Genomic DNA, 19,556 nt, shown 5'->3' with positions numbered 1-19,556 from the left:
CAGTTTATCAAAATTGATGCAGTAAGTCATATACCCATAAAATGTATAAAATAAGGGCTTTGGTCCACTTAAAAAGTCACAGGCTGTTCAATATTTTTGATTTCGCTTAGCAAAGATATTCGTCCATCCCAGGTAGTCACCTACGATATTCTACAAATGTCCAAAAGCCTTGTTACGTCATAGAATGCCCCTTCAGAAATTGTGGTAATACGATCACCTCAAATAACTCAGTCTTAGCATTTTCGTCTTCCAGATTTAAATCGTTTGGTCCTGAAGAGACAAAAAAGAGAGCAGTTAGCATGCTTGGAGAAAAGGACATCGATGACAAATGGGCTAACTCTGAAAGATTTGCTGTTTTTTGTAGATATGGGACAGATCTTGACCAGGTACTGTTAACTTGTTGTGAGGGGAAGTGTATTGGACTATGCATCCTTGTCTGCACTGCTATGGGAGCTTTGCTTTTACTAAATTGTTCTGCTATCATGTTATGTTGTATGATCGCTTAGATTCTGTCAATATCTATAACAGTTTAAAATGCAAGCTTTAATGTACTCAGGTTGACTCCATATCTGGAAAAGTTAACTGTTTGAATATACATTATCTCCTTTTAATAGACTAACTCCTAGACTATGTTTTATCTTTTCAATTTTTTGATTGAATACAATATATCTATATCCTGTGTCCAATATCATAAAAAATTTAGCATCGATCCTCTGTTAAAATCTCTAAAATAGACTGGTATTTGTCTCCATGAAATGGAATTAAACAAAAAGGGGAACTAAATTCATGATCAGTCTAGTGGCTAGTCTATCCATTTATCTATACTTATAAAATTCATTATATCATTACGATCTTCAATTAACTTTCATAGTCTTAAGATAGAATATGAAGTTTCTTTGGTCCCAATTAGAATGATTAAAATATTACTGCTTATTTATAAATCATGATACGAGTGGTTTTCAAAACAATGAGGCAAAAGTGTGACATTTGGGTTAAAACCTCAGCCCTATATCTTATGGTGGTCCCTTAATTTTAATGATAGCAGTTTTTATAATTTTTAAGGAAATAACTTTTGGAATGTGTCGAGAAATGCAAATCAGAAAATCTTAAACCTTTAAAGTTCAGTGAATTTTCAGTTAGATAGGTGATATTTTAGTAATGTTTTATGGCAACGAAATATGAATTACAATTTCAATCTTTTATTCCCGCTATGTTATCCGTATTGTTCAGCAATTAAAAATAAAATATCACCTGAAAAAAAAGTTTTTTCCTGAATGAAAAATGATAATCACATTATTATAAATCTATTTTTCCTCGTTTTGAATGTTTATAATTTTAAATTCTCATGAGTGTCTAGTATTTTCAATGCAAAATGTCAACTCAAAATTGAGTTCTTTTACAGATGAACAGGGGATATATATTGAAAATTGGTGTTATAATAATTTATTATCAGTTTTCTGTTCATTAAAATGTTCTTGGTGATCAAATAAAGACAATTCCTATAAAACAATTAAGGTATTCCACAAAATAACTAGAAATTGAAACTTTTCACAACAAAAACATGAAAATGGAAATTCAACAGTATTTATACCTTAAGGTATTGGACCCGTAATAGAGTACCTCCTTTTTGAAGAGTATTCAATTTCTACCTACTTTGACTGCAATTTTCAGGAGGGCGTAGGTTCAAGCCCCACTGGGACCAAAACTCTAGTGGTCTAATTTTTCATGGGATCTTTATGAAAATTGGTTAGAATGTTTATCTTGATGATATCTAGGTCAAATTTGAAATTGGATCACATGCGGTCCAAAACTTGGTCAGTAGGTCTAAAAATAGAAAAACCTTGTGACCTCTCTAGAGGCCATACTTTTCAATGGATCTTCATGAAAATTAGTCAGAATGTTCACCTTAATGATATCTAGGTCAATTCTGAAACTGGGTTACGTGCCTTCAAAAACTAGGTCAGTAGGTCAAACAATAACAAAACCTTGTGACCTCTCTAGAGGCCATATTTTTCATGGGATCTGTATGAAAGTTGGTCTCAATGCTTACCTTATGACCTCTCTAGAGGTTACATTTTTCATGGAATCTTTATGAAAAATGGTCAGAATGTTTATCTTGATGATATCTAGTTCAGATTTGAAACTGGGTTATGTGCGTCCCAAAACTAGGTCAGTAGGTCTAAAAATAGAAAAACCTTGTGACCCCTCTAGAGGCCATACTTCTCAATGGATCTTCATGAAAATAGCCAGAATGTTCACCATAATGATATCTAGGTCAAGTTTGAAACTGGGTTACGTGCCTTCAAAAACTAGGTCAGTAGGTCAAACAATAACAAAACCTTGTGACCTCTCTAGAGGCCATATTTTTCATGGGATCTGTATGAAAGTTGGTCTCAATGCTTACCTTGATGATATCTAGAACAAGTTCAAATTGGGTCAACTGCGGTCAAAAACTAGGTCAGTAGGTCCAAAAATAGAAAAACCTTGTGACCTCTCTAGAGGCCATATTTTTCAAAGTGTTCATCTTGATGATATCTAGGTCAGGTTTGAAACTGGGTCACGTGCCATCAAAAACTAGGTCAGTAGTTCAAATAATAAAAAAACATTGTGACCTCTCTAGAGGCCATATTTTTCATGGAATCTGTATGAAAGTTGGTGTGAATGTTTATCTTGATAATGTCTAGGGCAAGTTCGAAACTAGGACCACTGCAGTCAAAAACTAGGTCAGTAGGTCTAAAAATAGAAAAATATTTTGACCTCTCTAGAGGCCATATTTTTCAGTAGATCTTCATGAAAATTGGTCTGAATGTTCACCTTGATGATATCTAGGTCAGTTTCGAAACTGGGTCACGTGCCTTCAAAAACTGTGTCATTAGGTCAAATAATAGAAAAACTTTTTGACCTCTCTAGAAGCCATATTTTTCCATGGATCTTCATGAAAATTGGTCAGAACTTTTATCTTGATGATATCTAGGTCAGCTTCAAAACTGGGTCACATGAGCTCAAGAACTAGGTCACTATGTCAAATAATACAAAAAAGGCGTCATGCTCAGTTCAAAACTGGGTCATGTGTGGACAGGTGAGCGATTCAGGACCATCATGGTCCCCTGGTTTCTAGTAAGTTTTTACTTCTTTCAAGACTTATTATGGATGTATTCTACGAAAGTGGAAAATTTTCATTTTAAAAGCGATTTCTTGCTGTTCAAAGTTAATTTACCTCTGAATCAGGAGGGGTAGAGTTAGACATCTTTAAAAGTACTGAGTTACATACGGTAAAAGTTCTTTATTTTGCCTGCATTCTTTAGATTACATATTGTGGAAGAAATGCAGGTAGGTTTTACTTCTACCCCGAGGTTACTTTTGAATAAAGTGAGCAAAATTCAAAATAGACCAATAGGATTCAACCTTAATATTTCAATGTTGGAGTTAGAATTCTGTCTCATTAAATCTGTTTACTTGAGGCACCCTAGAAAAAATGATATTTACAGTTTTATTTTGTGTTTTATAATCGTTTAACAATAGTTTGATGTTTCTTTTATCAAAATTAATGCTGTAATGAATTCTCTGCAAACGTTTTAGATAGTGACCATCACATTGAAATTTTTCTCTACTTGAGCTTGAGAAAATTTCATAATTTATAAAAAATTTACAAAAAAAAGCAAATGCCATTTTTAGGGGTCAAATACCTTAAATAAAAACATTTGACTTTACGCATAGTTTGTTTGTTTTGGGTTTAACGCCGTTTTTCAACAGTATTTCAGTCATGTAACGGCGGGCAGTTAACCTAACCAGTGTTCCTGGATTCTGTACCAGTACAAACCTGTTCTCCGCAAGTAACTGCCAACTTCCCCACATGAATCAGAGGTGGAGGACTAATGATTTCAGACACAATGCCGTTTATCAAATGACTTTACGCATAAGTAGCACGTTGCAATCTCTTATTTGACTTTACGCATAAGTAGCACGTTGCAATCTCTTATTTTACATGCAAAGTATGAAAATGACAAAATCTCTTGAATGGTAAAATAAAATCATAAAAGTCATACATACTTTGTAATGTTACTGAGAAGGTGCACAGGAGACAAATTACAGAAAAAAGAATATATTATTATTATATGTTTCTATTTTGTCTTCGAAGTTATAAGGTAAAAGGTCTTATTATTAGGAAATATTAGGACTTTAGAAATATAATACGCTCGTGAAAATATAGTGTTGTGTAATTATAATATACATTAGCCGTATATGTCTTACCTTTTCCTGGTATCTTATTTAATTGTATGATACGCTCATATCCATAGCAATTGACACCCTACAAAAACTTCATAAGTTTTTACTTTACTTCAAAAATGACTTCTTATTGGGGCATCACATTTAGGATTATAAGCAGACAATTAATTAGAACAAACCACCTGCTTTAAGAGCATTCTTTAGTGGAAAATATTGATGGTAAAACACTTCACGGGTTTGTTTACATTTAATTATAAATCCTTAAATAACAGTTACTTCTTTAAGGTCAATTTTGGTGAATCTTTGACTTTTGCAAATAATGATAATCTCAAAGAACGAGCATAATAGGTAAGTCAATATAATTGTTAAATTCCGTACCCAACGGCTATAATTCAACGCTTCACTTGTTACAATGTAAGGTAGATAGCCACAGAATAACTGGCACCATACCAGAAAGAAAATGCCTCGGTCATGAACGATAAATTTCACTAACCCATTTCAATCGCGCATTTCTCGCCTATTACTTACAGTTCGGTAAGTGTGTACTTTGGATATTGAACAAGTGGTAATTTATCTTCCATTGTGTACCGGTTCATTTTTTCAGTATTTCTTATCTTAGAGAAATATTGCGTAATTATGCCCCCATGAGTGGTGGGGGTATATAGATTTGGTCTTGACCATGCATCCGTCCGTCCGTCCGTGCGTCTGTCCGTCCGAAGTTCGTGACGCGCCTAGCTCGAAAAGTATTTGATATAAATTGATGAAACCTTGCATGGGTCTTTAGCATGATATGAACTTGCGCACCCCCTATTTTTCGTCTGGCTACGCCCCTATTTTCAGAGTTATGGCCCCTGATATAGTCAAAATGCACATTTTAACCTCGTGACACGCCAAGCTCAAAAAGTATTTAAAATAGATTCATGAAACCTTGCATGGGTCGTAATCATGATATGAACTTGCGCACCTCCTATTTTTCATTTTGGTCCGTCCCCTATGGAGTTATGGCCCCTGAAATAGTCAAAAATGAACATTTTCACCTTTTGATGAGCCTAGCTCAAAAAGTATTTCATATAAATTGATTAAACCTTGCATGAGTCTTTATCATGGTATGAACTTGCGCACTTCGTATTTTTTGTCTGGCTCCGCCCCCAAATTTCAGAGTTATGGCCCCTGAAACAGTCAAAAATGCACATTTTCACCTTGTGACACGTCTAGCTCAAGAAGTATTTGAGATAGCTTCATGAAACCTTGCATGAGTCTTAATCATGATATGACCTTGCGCAACTCCTATTTTGCATTTGGGTCCGCCTCCTATTTTCAGAGACATGGCCCCTGAAATAGTCAAAAATGCACATTTTCACCTTGTGTCGCACGTACCTCAAAAAGTATTTAATATAAATGGTTGAAAACATGCATAAGTCTTTATTATGATATAAACTTGTACACCTCTTATTTTCTTGGCTTTCTCCACCCCCTATTTTTAAAGTTATGGCCCCTGAAATAGTAAAAAATGAACATTTTCACCTAATTATGTGCCTAGCTCAAAAAGTGATTGATGTAAATTCATGAAACCTTGCTTGAGTCTTTATCATGATGTGACCTTGTATACTTGGCATTTTTCTTGAGAATCTTATTGCTTATTACAGAGTTATGGCCCTTGAAATAGCCAAAATAGTGGATTTTTGTTTTTTATGCTCATAGCTCAAAAAGTATATGGCCTAGAATAATGAATCCTTTTCATGAAATGTTTGTTGAGGCTATACCTCGTTAAGACTGCAAACATTTGAATTATTGCCCCTTATTTGTGACAAATGTGCCAGTGGGGGGCACACCCTGTGTCAGTCGCCGAATACCTACACGTGTTTAATAAAATATGTTTATGCAGCATAAACGTGCAATGTGAATGAAATAAACAAAACTGATGTGTATAAATGTATGAAATCATTTCTCGGATGAATTTAATTCATCATATAGAGTTTTATTGTATAACTGTGAATATTTTGCATTCTGTTCCTACCTCTAGACCGGATGTTCATTAGGAAAGTACACGAAACTGTTTTCTGTAACGTTAAGTATGTGGAGTATCTCTGCAATATGAAATACTGAGACAATGTGACTGGTGCACGATGTAAAATAAATTACCGCTTCTTCAATATGCTTGGTACCTTGGCACTGCGCCTTTTATGTGAGAAATGTAGGCTTGAAATGGTATAGTGCATTTTCCCTTGAATGACCATGTTTCATATATCATACGTAGGGGTAGGGCATAATACGTACAAAGGCGTTTTCTTTCTAGTTTCTTTCTAGTATGGTGTCAGTGCACTAAGTAAGAAATCAGGTTGTCGAACATATTATATTATTCAGCACATTAATGCATTGGACCGTCGAGAAACTCCGCCCCGCTAGGCCAATTGAAATGCACAATATTTGTTTCAAAATTTTGAGTCGGGAAGCAAGTTATTGCCATTAATCAGCGTAACTTTTAAATATGTATTTATTAGTTTTTTTATTATATGTTTTGAGGGCAAAAATATGTGTAGATTTCTAGTCTCCTTGAAAAAAAGTGTCATGTCGATTTAAAAAATTAGATGTTGAAAATCAAAGTACACATTCATAAATATTATGGATCCGTGGACTATAAATGCATTTTACTTTGCAATGATGTAACTTTGGATTTTGAACGGTAATATAGATTATCAAAATTTATAACTTTATATCTATGATTTAGATTTTAACTTAAAAAGTTGTTGTTGTGTGTGTTTAGACCGTAATATTTGGGCAATATTTCCACTGAAGAACTCGTGCATATTTCCCGATACAAAGCTAATAACCTATAAATATTGCACGATCGCGGTCAATTGAAACCTAATAGAAAATAATTTTAGGTATGTAATAAGATTTCATATTTGCCCATTACTTTAAGTGAAGTACGTGAAAATAGTGAACTGCTAATGTATGTTTCAATTTGAACATATTGCTTAATAGAATTACGTATGAAAATTAGTAAATGAATTTAAAAAACATTGAAATATTGTTATTTAGCATGCAGTTTACTTTAACATTTTTTAATTTAATCTGTTAAAGTAATGACCTTAAACATGGAATACAAAATTAAATTTCAAACTCGGTAAAATCAGTGATATTAAAACGCTTTGGGCGGCAAGAAGACAAAAATAATTTAAAAATAAACTTATTGAAAGAAAGATATACTTTTCAAGTTTATTGCAGCAGCTTAATAAATGTAGTAAGATGAGTATGAATATGAGAGTATATCATTTGAAAAGACCATTCAAGCTTAAAAGCTGTTATTCCTACAGAAATGAATGGGACTCGAGATCTAAATTAGTTACTTATTCAAACGCTTAGAGAAGCAAAAAGACCATATTTTATTACATTAAAAATAATATTGAAGGGAAATATTTAGCCAATAAGCTAGCAAATTGGCTTAGATGTTTGGCTATATTCTAAAGACTTTCAAAATTAAGTATTGTTAGTTAATTTATTTGTTCATTGAATATGTTTCAATTTTATCTCAGCTATGAGTGTTTTGTATTAAGAATATCTCAAACTTATCACCGAAGGCATTGACATCATACAATATAGCGTGTAAGAATACATAGTAACAAAATTTATCACTCGGTATAGTTTAAATTTGAAATTTCTAAATATTTCCTTTGCATAAATAATTTCCGTTAACATGAACGTTCGCCTTTAATTAAAACGTGCAAAGTAACTTAAGTGCAATATTTTAGTTACAATTCAGTTGTGATAAAAAGTTTTCGCTTTACGATATCTATAGAAATTATTTAGTGCTTAACGCATTTTAGATTCGGATGCACAACGAATCTGTCTTGAAAGATCTCAAAGAGGGCCGTCTTATAGAGCTTGAAAGAGAACGACACAAACATTGGGGAGTTTATGTTGGTATGTTTTAAAATTCTATATACTTCCGATGTGTAGCCTGTTTTATTTTATGTTAACTGATGAAATACTGTGTTTTATCTAAGAGATATAATCCATATCAATCGCTGCATATCACTCACTGTAGCCTAAATGCCGATCTACTTGCACATCGTGTATAAGTTTTTTCTAACGTCACAACACGTCTGACATCATGTCTGTTTACGCGTTTTTCCCGAGCTGAGATTAAACTTCATTGCAAAAGGCACATCTCAACGTAATTAAGCACGAAATAAAAAGAAAATTTGCTTGTTTTTCGTGAATATAGAACATATCTCATCTCGAAGTGAGACAATTTTCACATTTTCATTCTCGCTACGCGCTCGTGAAAATGTTTGAAATTTTCTCTCTTCTCAGTTAGATATATTCTAAATTCACTCAAAACAAACAAATATCCCCTATTTCTTTAATTTAGATATATATTGATGAGTGTTTTATTTATATCAGTGGCACATTTTCATGCGTCATGTTCAACAATAAGAAATATAAATCACCTATAATAAAAGAATAGAATTTGTTTTATCGTATACAACAAAATTCTTGCCTTTGAAGGGACTAACCCACACGTATTAGGCAAGAAATAATTTCTGTAAAAACTCAATAAAAAGTGAGTACTCTGAACGTGACCATCAGGGTACAAATTTACTGACATAAGATTTTTTGCATGATATTCTTATAAATATCACAAACATATTGTTCATACGGCAGTAAACCGTTGCAGCGCTTTTGAAACAATGCAGAAAATTTACGTTCTACTTGCAATTTACTAAATCTACATTTTATTTTCACCCACTTATCATTTTTCAATGTCATATACAGAGTTGGCGAACAGTCATACATTCATTATTATACAAAAGGCTTTTTAATTTTCTCTTATTTTTTTAAAAAATATCTTTTATTTCTTATTTTACGATCCACCAAACATTTGTAAAGCTTTGTTTGATATATTTTGATTAAGTGCATCAGTATACGAATGAGAAGTATTATTATTCCATAATAATGTATTTATCAGAACAAAATCACCCTTTTCTCTATCCTGATTAAATTTTAGAAATAATACAACACTTATCTGATGACGAATACATAATTATAATGTATAACAAAATTTACTGACTGTGGGAAATATTATAACAATACATTATCGAAATCAGTCATAAAAGTATGTTTAAAAGAAAAATATATTGGTTTTCAATCTATGTAACGTCGCTGTCAAACCTGATGTTGCTTTGGGAAATGACCAAAAAATCAAAACTTTGAAAGTTTTCCTCCAGGTTTTGATGCTTGTAAAAATGACAGGAAGGGTAGAACTGGAAGCCGCTTGTAAAATCAGACATAAATTGGATATGAATCAAACACAAAAGCAGGTATTTTCTATATATTTCAGGAAGCAATATTGTAGTACATCTTAATGATAATTACCCTGACAATATAGTACATCGGAAAGGTTTCATTCTACAAAACAGATTGTGGGATCTCGCTCAGAACTCTCGAATCATAAAGGATGAAAAAAAAGACAGGACGATGACGTGAGTTTTGATTTTTTTTTAATTTGCAGAACAATATTGTTGATTGTTGATGTTTTGCCAAATATTATTACAAAGATACATCATACATATATTATAATGACTGCAATTGTTCAGTATACTTCATTATGTTATTACCCACAGATTTGGGGTCTTAGCTCTAAAAACATACAAATATACCCAATATAAGTATGTAAGTTATGTTCATTCATAAAGTGGATCCTTTTTGGTCATTTGAGTTAGATCATCACCTACCGGGTGACAGGATTAGGGTCGGTCACAAAAAATATATCATATGTTATAATTCATTTTGTATAAATGATTTCATATTTTAAAGACACAACACATCTCGTGGCCGACTTTTTTCGCCCACAAAATCTTCATGAAAATCATTCTTAAAATACAGGTAAAATACAGCTATACTACAAGTTTTCAGGTGACAATTTAGGCCCTACCTGAATAAGTGTGTTTTCACGATTCTATCTGCAAACTTATTTAGTCAATCTTTTTTCAGCATAGTTTTAAGACTATAGATGAATAATTGTCTTACATTGTAAAAGCAGAATGTGATTGAAATTTAACTAAATACATTTAGTACATGAGTCATAGGGTTGATTGGTACCATCTCGGGGGATTAATTATCATAGTGATTTTTGGAAAGGTATACAACCCTGGAGTAAGATAATATATGATAGCAATGTATCGACGGTAGCTTTTGGTGTGATATCATCCTGTTATATGCCTACACTTAGATATAAGTTCAGGTGAGCTAAAATATATCCAATGTAGACATACGAATTATGGAACATATGCTATTTAGTTTGAATAATTGATATATTTGTAACAAGTATTTAAGAACAAATATATAAGGTATTTCCTTAATTTTCGACATTTTTGGGTTTGCTTCTTTGAATAAATGTTAATTAAAATAATGATTAGAAAGAACATCTTAATAGCATTGTCAACTATTAAGCATAATTACAGTTCATAATTAGATTTTCTTCAGATAGATGTTAGACATTGAGAAACCATTTCCCCATGCCTTCCCTAAAGAATTCAACAGTATGGCTTTCGGAAAGTACATACTGAATGTTTTTTTTTTCTACATAAATGCCGTTTGATTGTTAGGGCTTTTATAATTTACGGGACATTTAATATGTTTCCTAAAAACATTTAAGAGGATGAAATAGTGTTACACAATGATTAAGAAAAAGCGCATTCTGTACTTTATTACCAATCTTATTTAACCATTGATTCAATTTGCTTTAAAACAAGATTTCTTTCACGTACACGTTAACATCTAAATTAGTGTAATTTACGTAACAGTGATTTTATTACCAACATTATAGATATTTTACTCGTACTTATAACCAAGATGTTATGATTCTTCTATACAATTGAAAGTACAGACTGAATAGTGTTTCTTATAACTATTTTTTCTGCGGTGGAAGGAACTTTTCAGTGATGTAATCTCCGTATAAGTTTGTATGTTATCAAAATGTTACAAAACTAAAATTTCCAAAGTGAAGAAAATGTCCTACATAGATCGAGAAAAAATTATGATATTTTATAATAACTACACATTATTTGTATTATTGAACTAGATATTTACTTAAATTCAGTGGATAATTATCTCATTTCAATAGTTGTACGGATTTTACGTTACAATAATATGTGTTACCGAAATCAGTATAAATCAATTATAAATGTTCAAGAACATAATTTTACATGTAAATATTGTAATACGTTTTAGAATTAGGTTTTAAACAAATAGAAAACAAATAGATACTCATTAGAACACCATTGCTTCATAGGGACACAATAATTTTTATTTTAAATGTTAGAAATCTTCTGACACTTACTTATTAACAGATGACATTATATTCAACCATAATTATTTGACCCTAAACCGATGTTTATGTAAACAAGTAAAGGAACTTGCTGATTGTCTAAATCTGTTGAAAGTCAAACAGCGTTCAAAGAGTACTTTCAAAAGTACCAACACTTCAAAAGTGTCAGTGAGAGACATCACGGAAAAGGGCACACTTCAGTATATACTTTATTGATAACATTCATTATATACTGGCATTAATAGATGTCAACGAATGTCAACGACCTGTATGTGCATATAGGAGACTGGCACAAGTTGTGCCCACTATCATTTGCGTCCAATCATCTGAACGACGCAATGTATCTACCTGCTTATCCGTTAGTTTATACTAATTTGTTTTAGCTCGATTGTAATGAAAGCTTCAAGCCTGTTGGTCTCACTGTCGAGTCCGCTTCCTGGAAAACCAGTACAGTGTCAATAGATAAGTAATGGTTGTGACCCCAGTGAGGCTCGAACCCACGACTCCTGGACTGAGCCGACACCTTATCCACTAGACCACCGCTCCCCTATCTGTTCCTTATGATGAATCTTGAAGTAACCCACCCTTGTGCAGAAAAGCTTTTGAGGGGTCATGGCTTCAGTGTTTCTAGATCAGCCGTACTAGCATCACAAAATGCTGTAATAAAATTTACTATAGAACAGACTATCAGCCTTCATGCCAAGAAAAAGAAAAGCATCATAAGTTTCAGCAGAAAATGTTCTTCATTCTACAGGTGTTGTTTGCCACAGCACATGCGAGCTAAATATGTTGAAGCTACACAACCAAAAGCAGACATGACTTTAGAAGACAAATCCACACAAAAAGATGTGGAACCTGCGCACAACAAAGCAGATTATGCGAAAATAAAAAAAGTGATGACATTTGTAGAAAAATTTATGTTTCCATTCAAAGTTGAAAAAAATGTGTCTGTACTATTCGTGATATTAGTTGTTGAACGCGCGTGATGTAGACATAGAATTTCCTGTGTCCTTGGCAAACTACGGAAACAAAGACAGACAAAGCCAAACTATTATACTACGTTGAAGGAAGTATCGAGCTGCAACAATCATATTATTCTATTGAAAATGTATCTCACATCATTGATGGCGATGCTTTCATAGTAGATTTCGTTGCAGATACATACTTTTCCAAACCAATCTAGTCTGTCGAAAGAAAACAACGTGGAACTGCTCCAACACATCTGTTTTATGTTAAAAAAACCAAAACATCCGCAGAATTGGAAATATTTCATGAGCAATAATGACAGCAAAACTCAATTATGTTCAGACAGCTTAACAGGTGGGACGTCAACATATGTACACTGACGACGTTTTCGAGGACGGAGAGTCATTTGTATTTGCAGTATAATGGTCATCCAAATATCGGAACATCAACAAGGTTAGGTACGAAATGTTTGTCAAGAAGAACGGCAACCAAGACGGCGTTCTTGATAGTTCTGATGGCATAAACATGACCCTATTGCCACCATATCAGACCAGTCAGCTATCAGTTACTTATTCATTTATTTATATTAATCTACACAATTTTTAATATACATATTTTCGTTGCTATTGTAAAAAAATAGGAAAACTTTATTATAATAGACTCAAATTTGATACAATCCCTTAATGTTTTTTTTACATTAAATTAATACTTTTGTAGTTTTATTCATATAAAATTAAACGACCTTGATGTTTTCTTTAAGGTGTATATTTGGTTACATGCCCATGATAATTGCCTTTATCTTCCTGGTGTTGATACAATTGCTGGGACTTTGATGACGAACAACAGTTAGTTTACAACTTGACTGACAAAAAGATTGTTCCTGATGAACTTGTTGACATATTGTGCAACAGTGACATAAACGAAACCAGTGAAACTGATGAATATTATGAGCTAACCAATATTGACGATATCTTATAAGAGTCAGACAGTTATGAAGAGTCATAACTAAGAATGTTCTAGTATGTTGAATACATAGAAAATGTGGTTTATTGAAAACAAAGAATAACCTTGACATGATATACAAAGACAATGACTGAAAATAATAAAAGCAGCATATTACCGATTATGGTAACATATTGTAAAATAAATTACACTTTTCCATTCAATTAATTAACATGACATTTGATATCTAATTGAGTTTACTGATAAGTTAAAATGTTTCTTTCCTAATACTAAATAGCAACTACTTTATCATGTTTATATGAAATATTATGAAAATCTTGATTTTATGGTAACGTATTTTACTGTATAAAAGTGCCATCTGTTATTATTCAGCATAAAAATGTTTACTGTTTAAGCATAAGAACATTGATACAGAAGTATAGAAGCACCTTTTAGACAGATCAGATAGTAAAACATCATGTTTAAAGAACATTTTTTGGTTTTTGCGTCTACACGTGTATTGTCACGTAAATTACAATAACAACAAGGGTACTTTGATATTAAAAACTAATGGACTGCAAATAACTGTCTAATTGTAGATTTAACATATCAAAACTAGTTCAGAAATTGCTTTGATTTAACAATATACGATATTCATACTTTTCTGTTCCATATCATTTATAGAAATGTTAATTAATTTCAAACAAGTAGGTAACGCACATTAATAGGCCGTAAATTACAAGCGCCCCAACAGCCAGTGGCAAACAACTTGGTTTTGTGATATGTAGAATTCTACTGCCTTATACTCTATGTATTTAAACATGTCATATTAGTTCAAGAATGAGCATAACACCTTTCTAACTGCATATTATGAAACAATATTTGTGTTCTTTAATTATGTTTAAGCACTGGTCTATGTGTGTCTGTAATTGCACTAAACGCTAAAAAGATAATAGTTCAAAAACAATTCTATAAAATACATAAAATACATAAACTGAGCTGTTTGTCTATCAATTTCCAAGCAACTGTAGACAAAAATATGAGAGAACCATTAGTTTAAAATAGAAAGTCTTCTTATGTATAACAGAAGTTTGATGAAAGTCTATTTTGGGATGGGGTTACTGCACGGCTAATAACTCACAAAAAGCTACCTCCACTGCAATGCTATCACATAGTTTCTGAATTGTCAGATGTTTACCTATCCAAAAATAGCATTGAGCTTTAATCCCCTCGGATGGTACCGCTGGCCAAAATTTCAGGGTCTGGCTCATGGACTAATTGATTTATGTACATATTACTACATTTATTCTATAAAATGTTAAGACATTAAATGCATTGTCTTGGCCTAATATATGTAACTGTCAATTTGAAAGAAAATTCTTGTATATCCCACATTTTTCATGCAAATCATGTACAATTGCAATCATGGAAATAAAAAAAAGAACAGTTATTTTGTGATGCCTCTTTAACAAGTATGTAGAGACACTTTTACCTAGTATGCATAATACATATTGTATATTCATGAAAAGATTTAAACGATAATTAAACCACAACTGTGTTTGGCATGTCAAACGTTGCCATATTTGACAATATTTGATTCTATCCGAAAAATATTTCATAATTTAAAGTATTGCTGTGTAGCATGTAAAAATTCATTCTGTAATTTTAAAATCATATTCATCCAACGAAAAAAAATCTTTTTGTTATACACTTTTAGTGGAAAAAAATGTATGCTCTTTTAAGAACAGATATGTTTATCAAACTTTATCAAAATTATCGAATGTCTCTCGTAAAACACCAATACCTTTTTAATCTTTTATTTATCTATGAGAATAAACATCATTGCTAAATAAATGCATTGAATTTAGCATACGGTCAAACCTGTCTATAAAAACCACCCTTGGGAGAGCCAAAATATGGTTTTTATTTGAAGGTGGTCTTATTTACAGATTAAAATAAACTGTAAATGTTAAAATTGGAAACAAAACATGTGGTTTTTAGAGCCAGGTGCTCTCTGTTCAGATGTGATCTTTAACACAGGTTAGACTGTATTTGCAACGTTTAAAATATCTTCAGTGTGAAGTCGCCTTAACTGAGTTTTGAATATTCGCGTCAGAGCATATAGAGGAATTTCAAATTTCTCGGATAATACCCCCTCCATTTACAAATTTATCATTCATTTAGCTCCAGAAGTCCGGACATATTTGTATCTGACACATTTAAAAGTCACAGTCTTATGTCTGTTTCACATGTTGGAATACTTACGCCTTGTGTAAAATTTGCCTCTGCACAATATTTACGTAGGCGCAAATATACACCAAAATTTGGTTCACATGCCGTAATGGGTTCAGGGTGCAAATATATTTACTCCCATCATTTGACTCATGAAATTTCTTTGAAGGGATCAACCCTTATATTGTTGATGTTAATGTAAGCAAAATGTTTTTTACGTGTGAATCTAGACTTCAAAAATTTTATCATATTGGTCTTTTTAAAAATGGAAGCTAACACAATAATTTGATATATGTTTGGTTGTAGAATTTTCAATATTCACTTTTTTCCGTTTTAATCAATGCATTAAAACTTCTCAAAATAAAAAGTTATCCAATTTATTTGCGGGTGAAATATTTTTTTACGATGAGAAATAAAACGCTATGTGATATTTGCATAGGTGCATGTTTGATTTTCACCAGGTAGGCGCAAAAATACACATTACGCAAACACTGCGCGGGACGTGCTTTGCTTCACATGACAGAAGGTTTGCTTTTGCCTAAGAGCAAACGTTTAGTGCGCATGAGAAAAAAAGATAGACTTACACCTTAATAAGTTCGTTATCAATGGTATTTAATAATTACTGGCGGGAATAAACTACAATAACGGTTTTTACTCTCTCCTTCTGTTGAGAGTAAATCAATTATTCTCTAAACTCTCATTACTGGATAAAAGACAACAAACACAAACCATTTAGGAACGAGAATCATATTTGGCAGTATATATCTATACAAATAAATTTCACTGAGCGGGACATCGAGCCCAGACCTCTCCTCTTCTCTTGCTTGACTGTCTGTATTGACTTGTATGGTCTGTATTGGTCTGTATCTTATCCGATGGATAAATCTGAAAAGCTAAAAGGACTTGAATAACTATGTTCGATTATACATTTAATCAAGTGTTGCGTACAATATTTCTGTCAATCCGCTAGGACAAGGAATCTACAAAAAAGACTATATTTAAATGGAGTTCACTCCAAACATATTTATAAACTGTGAATCGCGCTCTATTCAGAGTACTCCCTTGATTTGAGAAAACCTAAAGAAAAGTAAGCTATTATCATATATAAAACATTATACACATTCATACAAACATCTTCCTTAAAAAATATATATTAAAATACTGTCCCATTTTCTTCGACTGCGTATAGATATCTACTTAAAATTATTTCACAATTGAAATTTAAAGTTTAAAAACCGATTCCAGGGAGGGAAGGGTGGGCATGAGAAATAAATGTGTACTGCCAAATAGTCTTCTCTAGATGGTGAAAAACAAGTTACACTCGGTATATATACCCCACTACACAAACGCATGAAATACACGAGCAAGTTACTGAACTAAAACCAATACCGTAAACCAGTCATTTTCGTAACGAGAATAATTTTATTTACTCTCTCCTTCTGTTGAGAGTAAATCAATTATTCTCTAAACTCTCATTACTGGATAAAAAACAACAAACACAAACCATTTAGGAACGAGAATCATATTTGGCAGTATATATCTAGACAAAACAAAGAGAGAGAAAATATAACCTGTTTGATACATTTTACCTTCAATCAGCAGCTCTGTAGATTGATTCTAATCAAACAAGTCATGAACTCCTCATAAAATCCTCGAAATGAACTTCTGAAAGATCGGCTACTCTACTGTCTTAATAACGGCTGATACCTATAAACAACAAGCAGCTTTCTTCATATGTATTATCCCTTGATGCTTGAGAGAACACTAAACCCCGTCATTCTATCGTCTATGGATACATCGTGATCGCCTGAAACTCGAAACATTTAAATGAGTTACAACAATCCTTAATTCAAACACGTGCACATCTCTACCGGACGGCACATTCCCGATATCTCAACACATTCGGAGTTGTCAAACGGCACTTGCCTGATATCAACACATCCAGATTTGTCAAACGACACATGTCTGATATCTCATCACATTCAGACTGTCAAACGGCGCTTGTCTGATGTCTCAACACTTTCAGACTTGTCAAACGACACTTGTCTGATATCTCAACACATCCAGACTTGTCAAACGACACATGTCTGATATCTCAACACTTTCAGACTTGCCAAACGGCACTTGTCTGATATCTCGTCACATCCAGACTTGTCAAACGACACATGTCTGATATCTCAACACTTTCAGACTTGCCAAACGGCACTTGTCTGATATCTCATCACATCCAGACTTGTCAAACGACACTTGTCTGATATCTCAACACATCCAGACTTGTCAAACGACACTTGTCTGATATCTCAACACATACAAACTTGCCAAAGGGCACATGTCTAATATCTCAACAAACATCAATTAACATACAAAATTAACAGTTTATATCGCTCGAATATTAACATTACTACAGTTATAAATGAAAACTAATCTGAACGAACTCCGTTAGTACGATGATATACATACAAAAGAATCACAATCGACCAAATAGTTTGAGTTCAGCAAGAAAATAGATATATAATTATATATACTGATACTTACTTAGTAACGGCTGATACCTATCAACAACAAGCAGTTTTCATCATATCTATTATCCCTTAATGTTAGAGAGAGCACCAAACCCCGTTATTCTATCATCCATGGATACATCGCGATCGCCTGAAACTCAAAACATTTAAATTAGATTTCGAATACACGTGTACATCTCTACCGGACGGCACATTCCTGATATCTCAACATATCCAGACTTGCCAAACGACACTTGTCTGATATCTCAACACATTCAGACCTGTCAAACGACACTTGTCTGATATCTCAACACATCCAGACTTGCCAAACGGCACTTGTCTGATATCTCAACACATTCAGACCTGCCAAACGGCACTTGTCCGATATCTCGACACATACATACCTGTCTAACGACACTTGTCTGATATCTCAACAAACATCAAATAACATACAAGATCAACAGTTTATATCTCTCGCATATTTCATGATTAAACTTCTAAACTTAAATGGTATCAATATTTGTAACAACTATTATCTGAATAAATCTCAAATAAAACAATTCTTAAATAAATAAGCTGTAAGTCACGCGAAAGAAAACTAAACATAATCTAATTACTGCAAACCAATCAGCATTATTCTTAACTTGACGATCACTGAATCGTGGATCCAATACAAAACATTAATTACAAATAAATACCAATTTTAACGAATAAATAGTTTAAAATAAACTTACTTTATTCGAAATAGCGAAAATGATATTTTGGAAAGCTATCCAAGTCTGGAATGCCGCATCCAAGCTAAATGCTGGAAACTCCAATATTAAATACAGAATTTTGACTCCTCCGCTAACTTCTGTACTGAGAAACATTCTGAAAACTCAAAATAACTTATTTTCTGCAAGCAGCTCTTTTCTCTACCATGAATCTGTATATAAACAAAAATCGCTAATGCAATAAACAATTTAATCAATTTAAATTCTATACCTGTCTTAACTAAACAAACTTCCTATTACGATGTACATTTAAACATTTCAACACCTTTTCAAATGTCTTTACTGTCCTTCAATTTTACAAATCTAAATTCAAAGACACCGACAAACGGGTTTCTAGCGAGTCTTGCACATAACCGTCACGAGCGGAAACTGATCTCCATCTTCCAGCTTTCTGCCACAGTCTTTCACAAGTTTTATTGTTCGCACTAATCGAAGCTGCTCCTGACCTGAACGAATGAAGTCCGTAAGCACTAGCATTAAGACCCAACACTGTCAATTTTTCCTTAAATAAATCACTTACTGTGGTGTAACATAAATGCTTATTATTATTTCTCAACATATATTTACCAGTTCTCTTATTAA

The 19,556-nt window shown here is 32.8% G+C and overlaps 1 protein-coding gene across 1 annotated transcript in view; it reads left to right on the top strand.

Moving 5' to 3' along the window:
* The window catches only part of LOC128552455 (uncharacterized), a 46,566-nt gene extending 36,849 nt beyond the window's left edge, over positions 1 to 9,717 (top strand). The window contains exons 12-14 of the mRNA XM_053533495.1: positions 254 to 386; positions 8,055 to 8,151; positions 9,572 to 9,717. Of these exons, the coding sequence (XP_053389470.1) occupies positions 254 to 386; positions 8,055 to 8,151; positions 9,572 to 9,717 (376 nt within the window). The remainder of the gene's footprint in view (positions 1 to 253; positions 387 to 8,054; positions 8,152 to 9,571) is intronic.
* Positions 9,718 to 19,556: the final 9,839 nt, after the last annotated feature.

This window comes from Mercenaria mercenaria, unplaced genomic scaffold, assembly GCF_021730395.1.
Source record: "Mercenaria mercenaria strain notata unplaced genomic scaffold, MADL_Memer_1 contig_2815, whole genome shotgun sequence".
NCBI lineage: Eukaryota > Metazoa > Mollusca > Bivalvia > Venerida > Veneridae > Mercenaria > Mercenaria mercenaria.
This window is presented reverse-complemented; position numbering and strand designations above follow the sequence as displayed.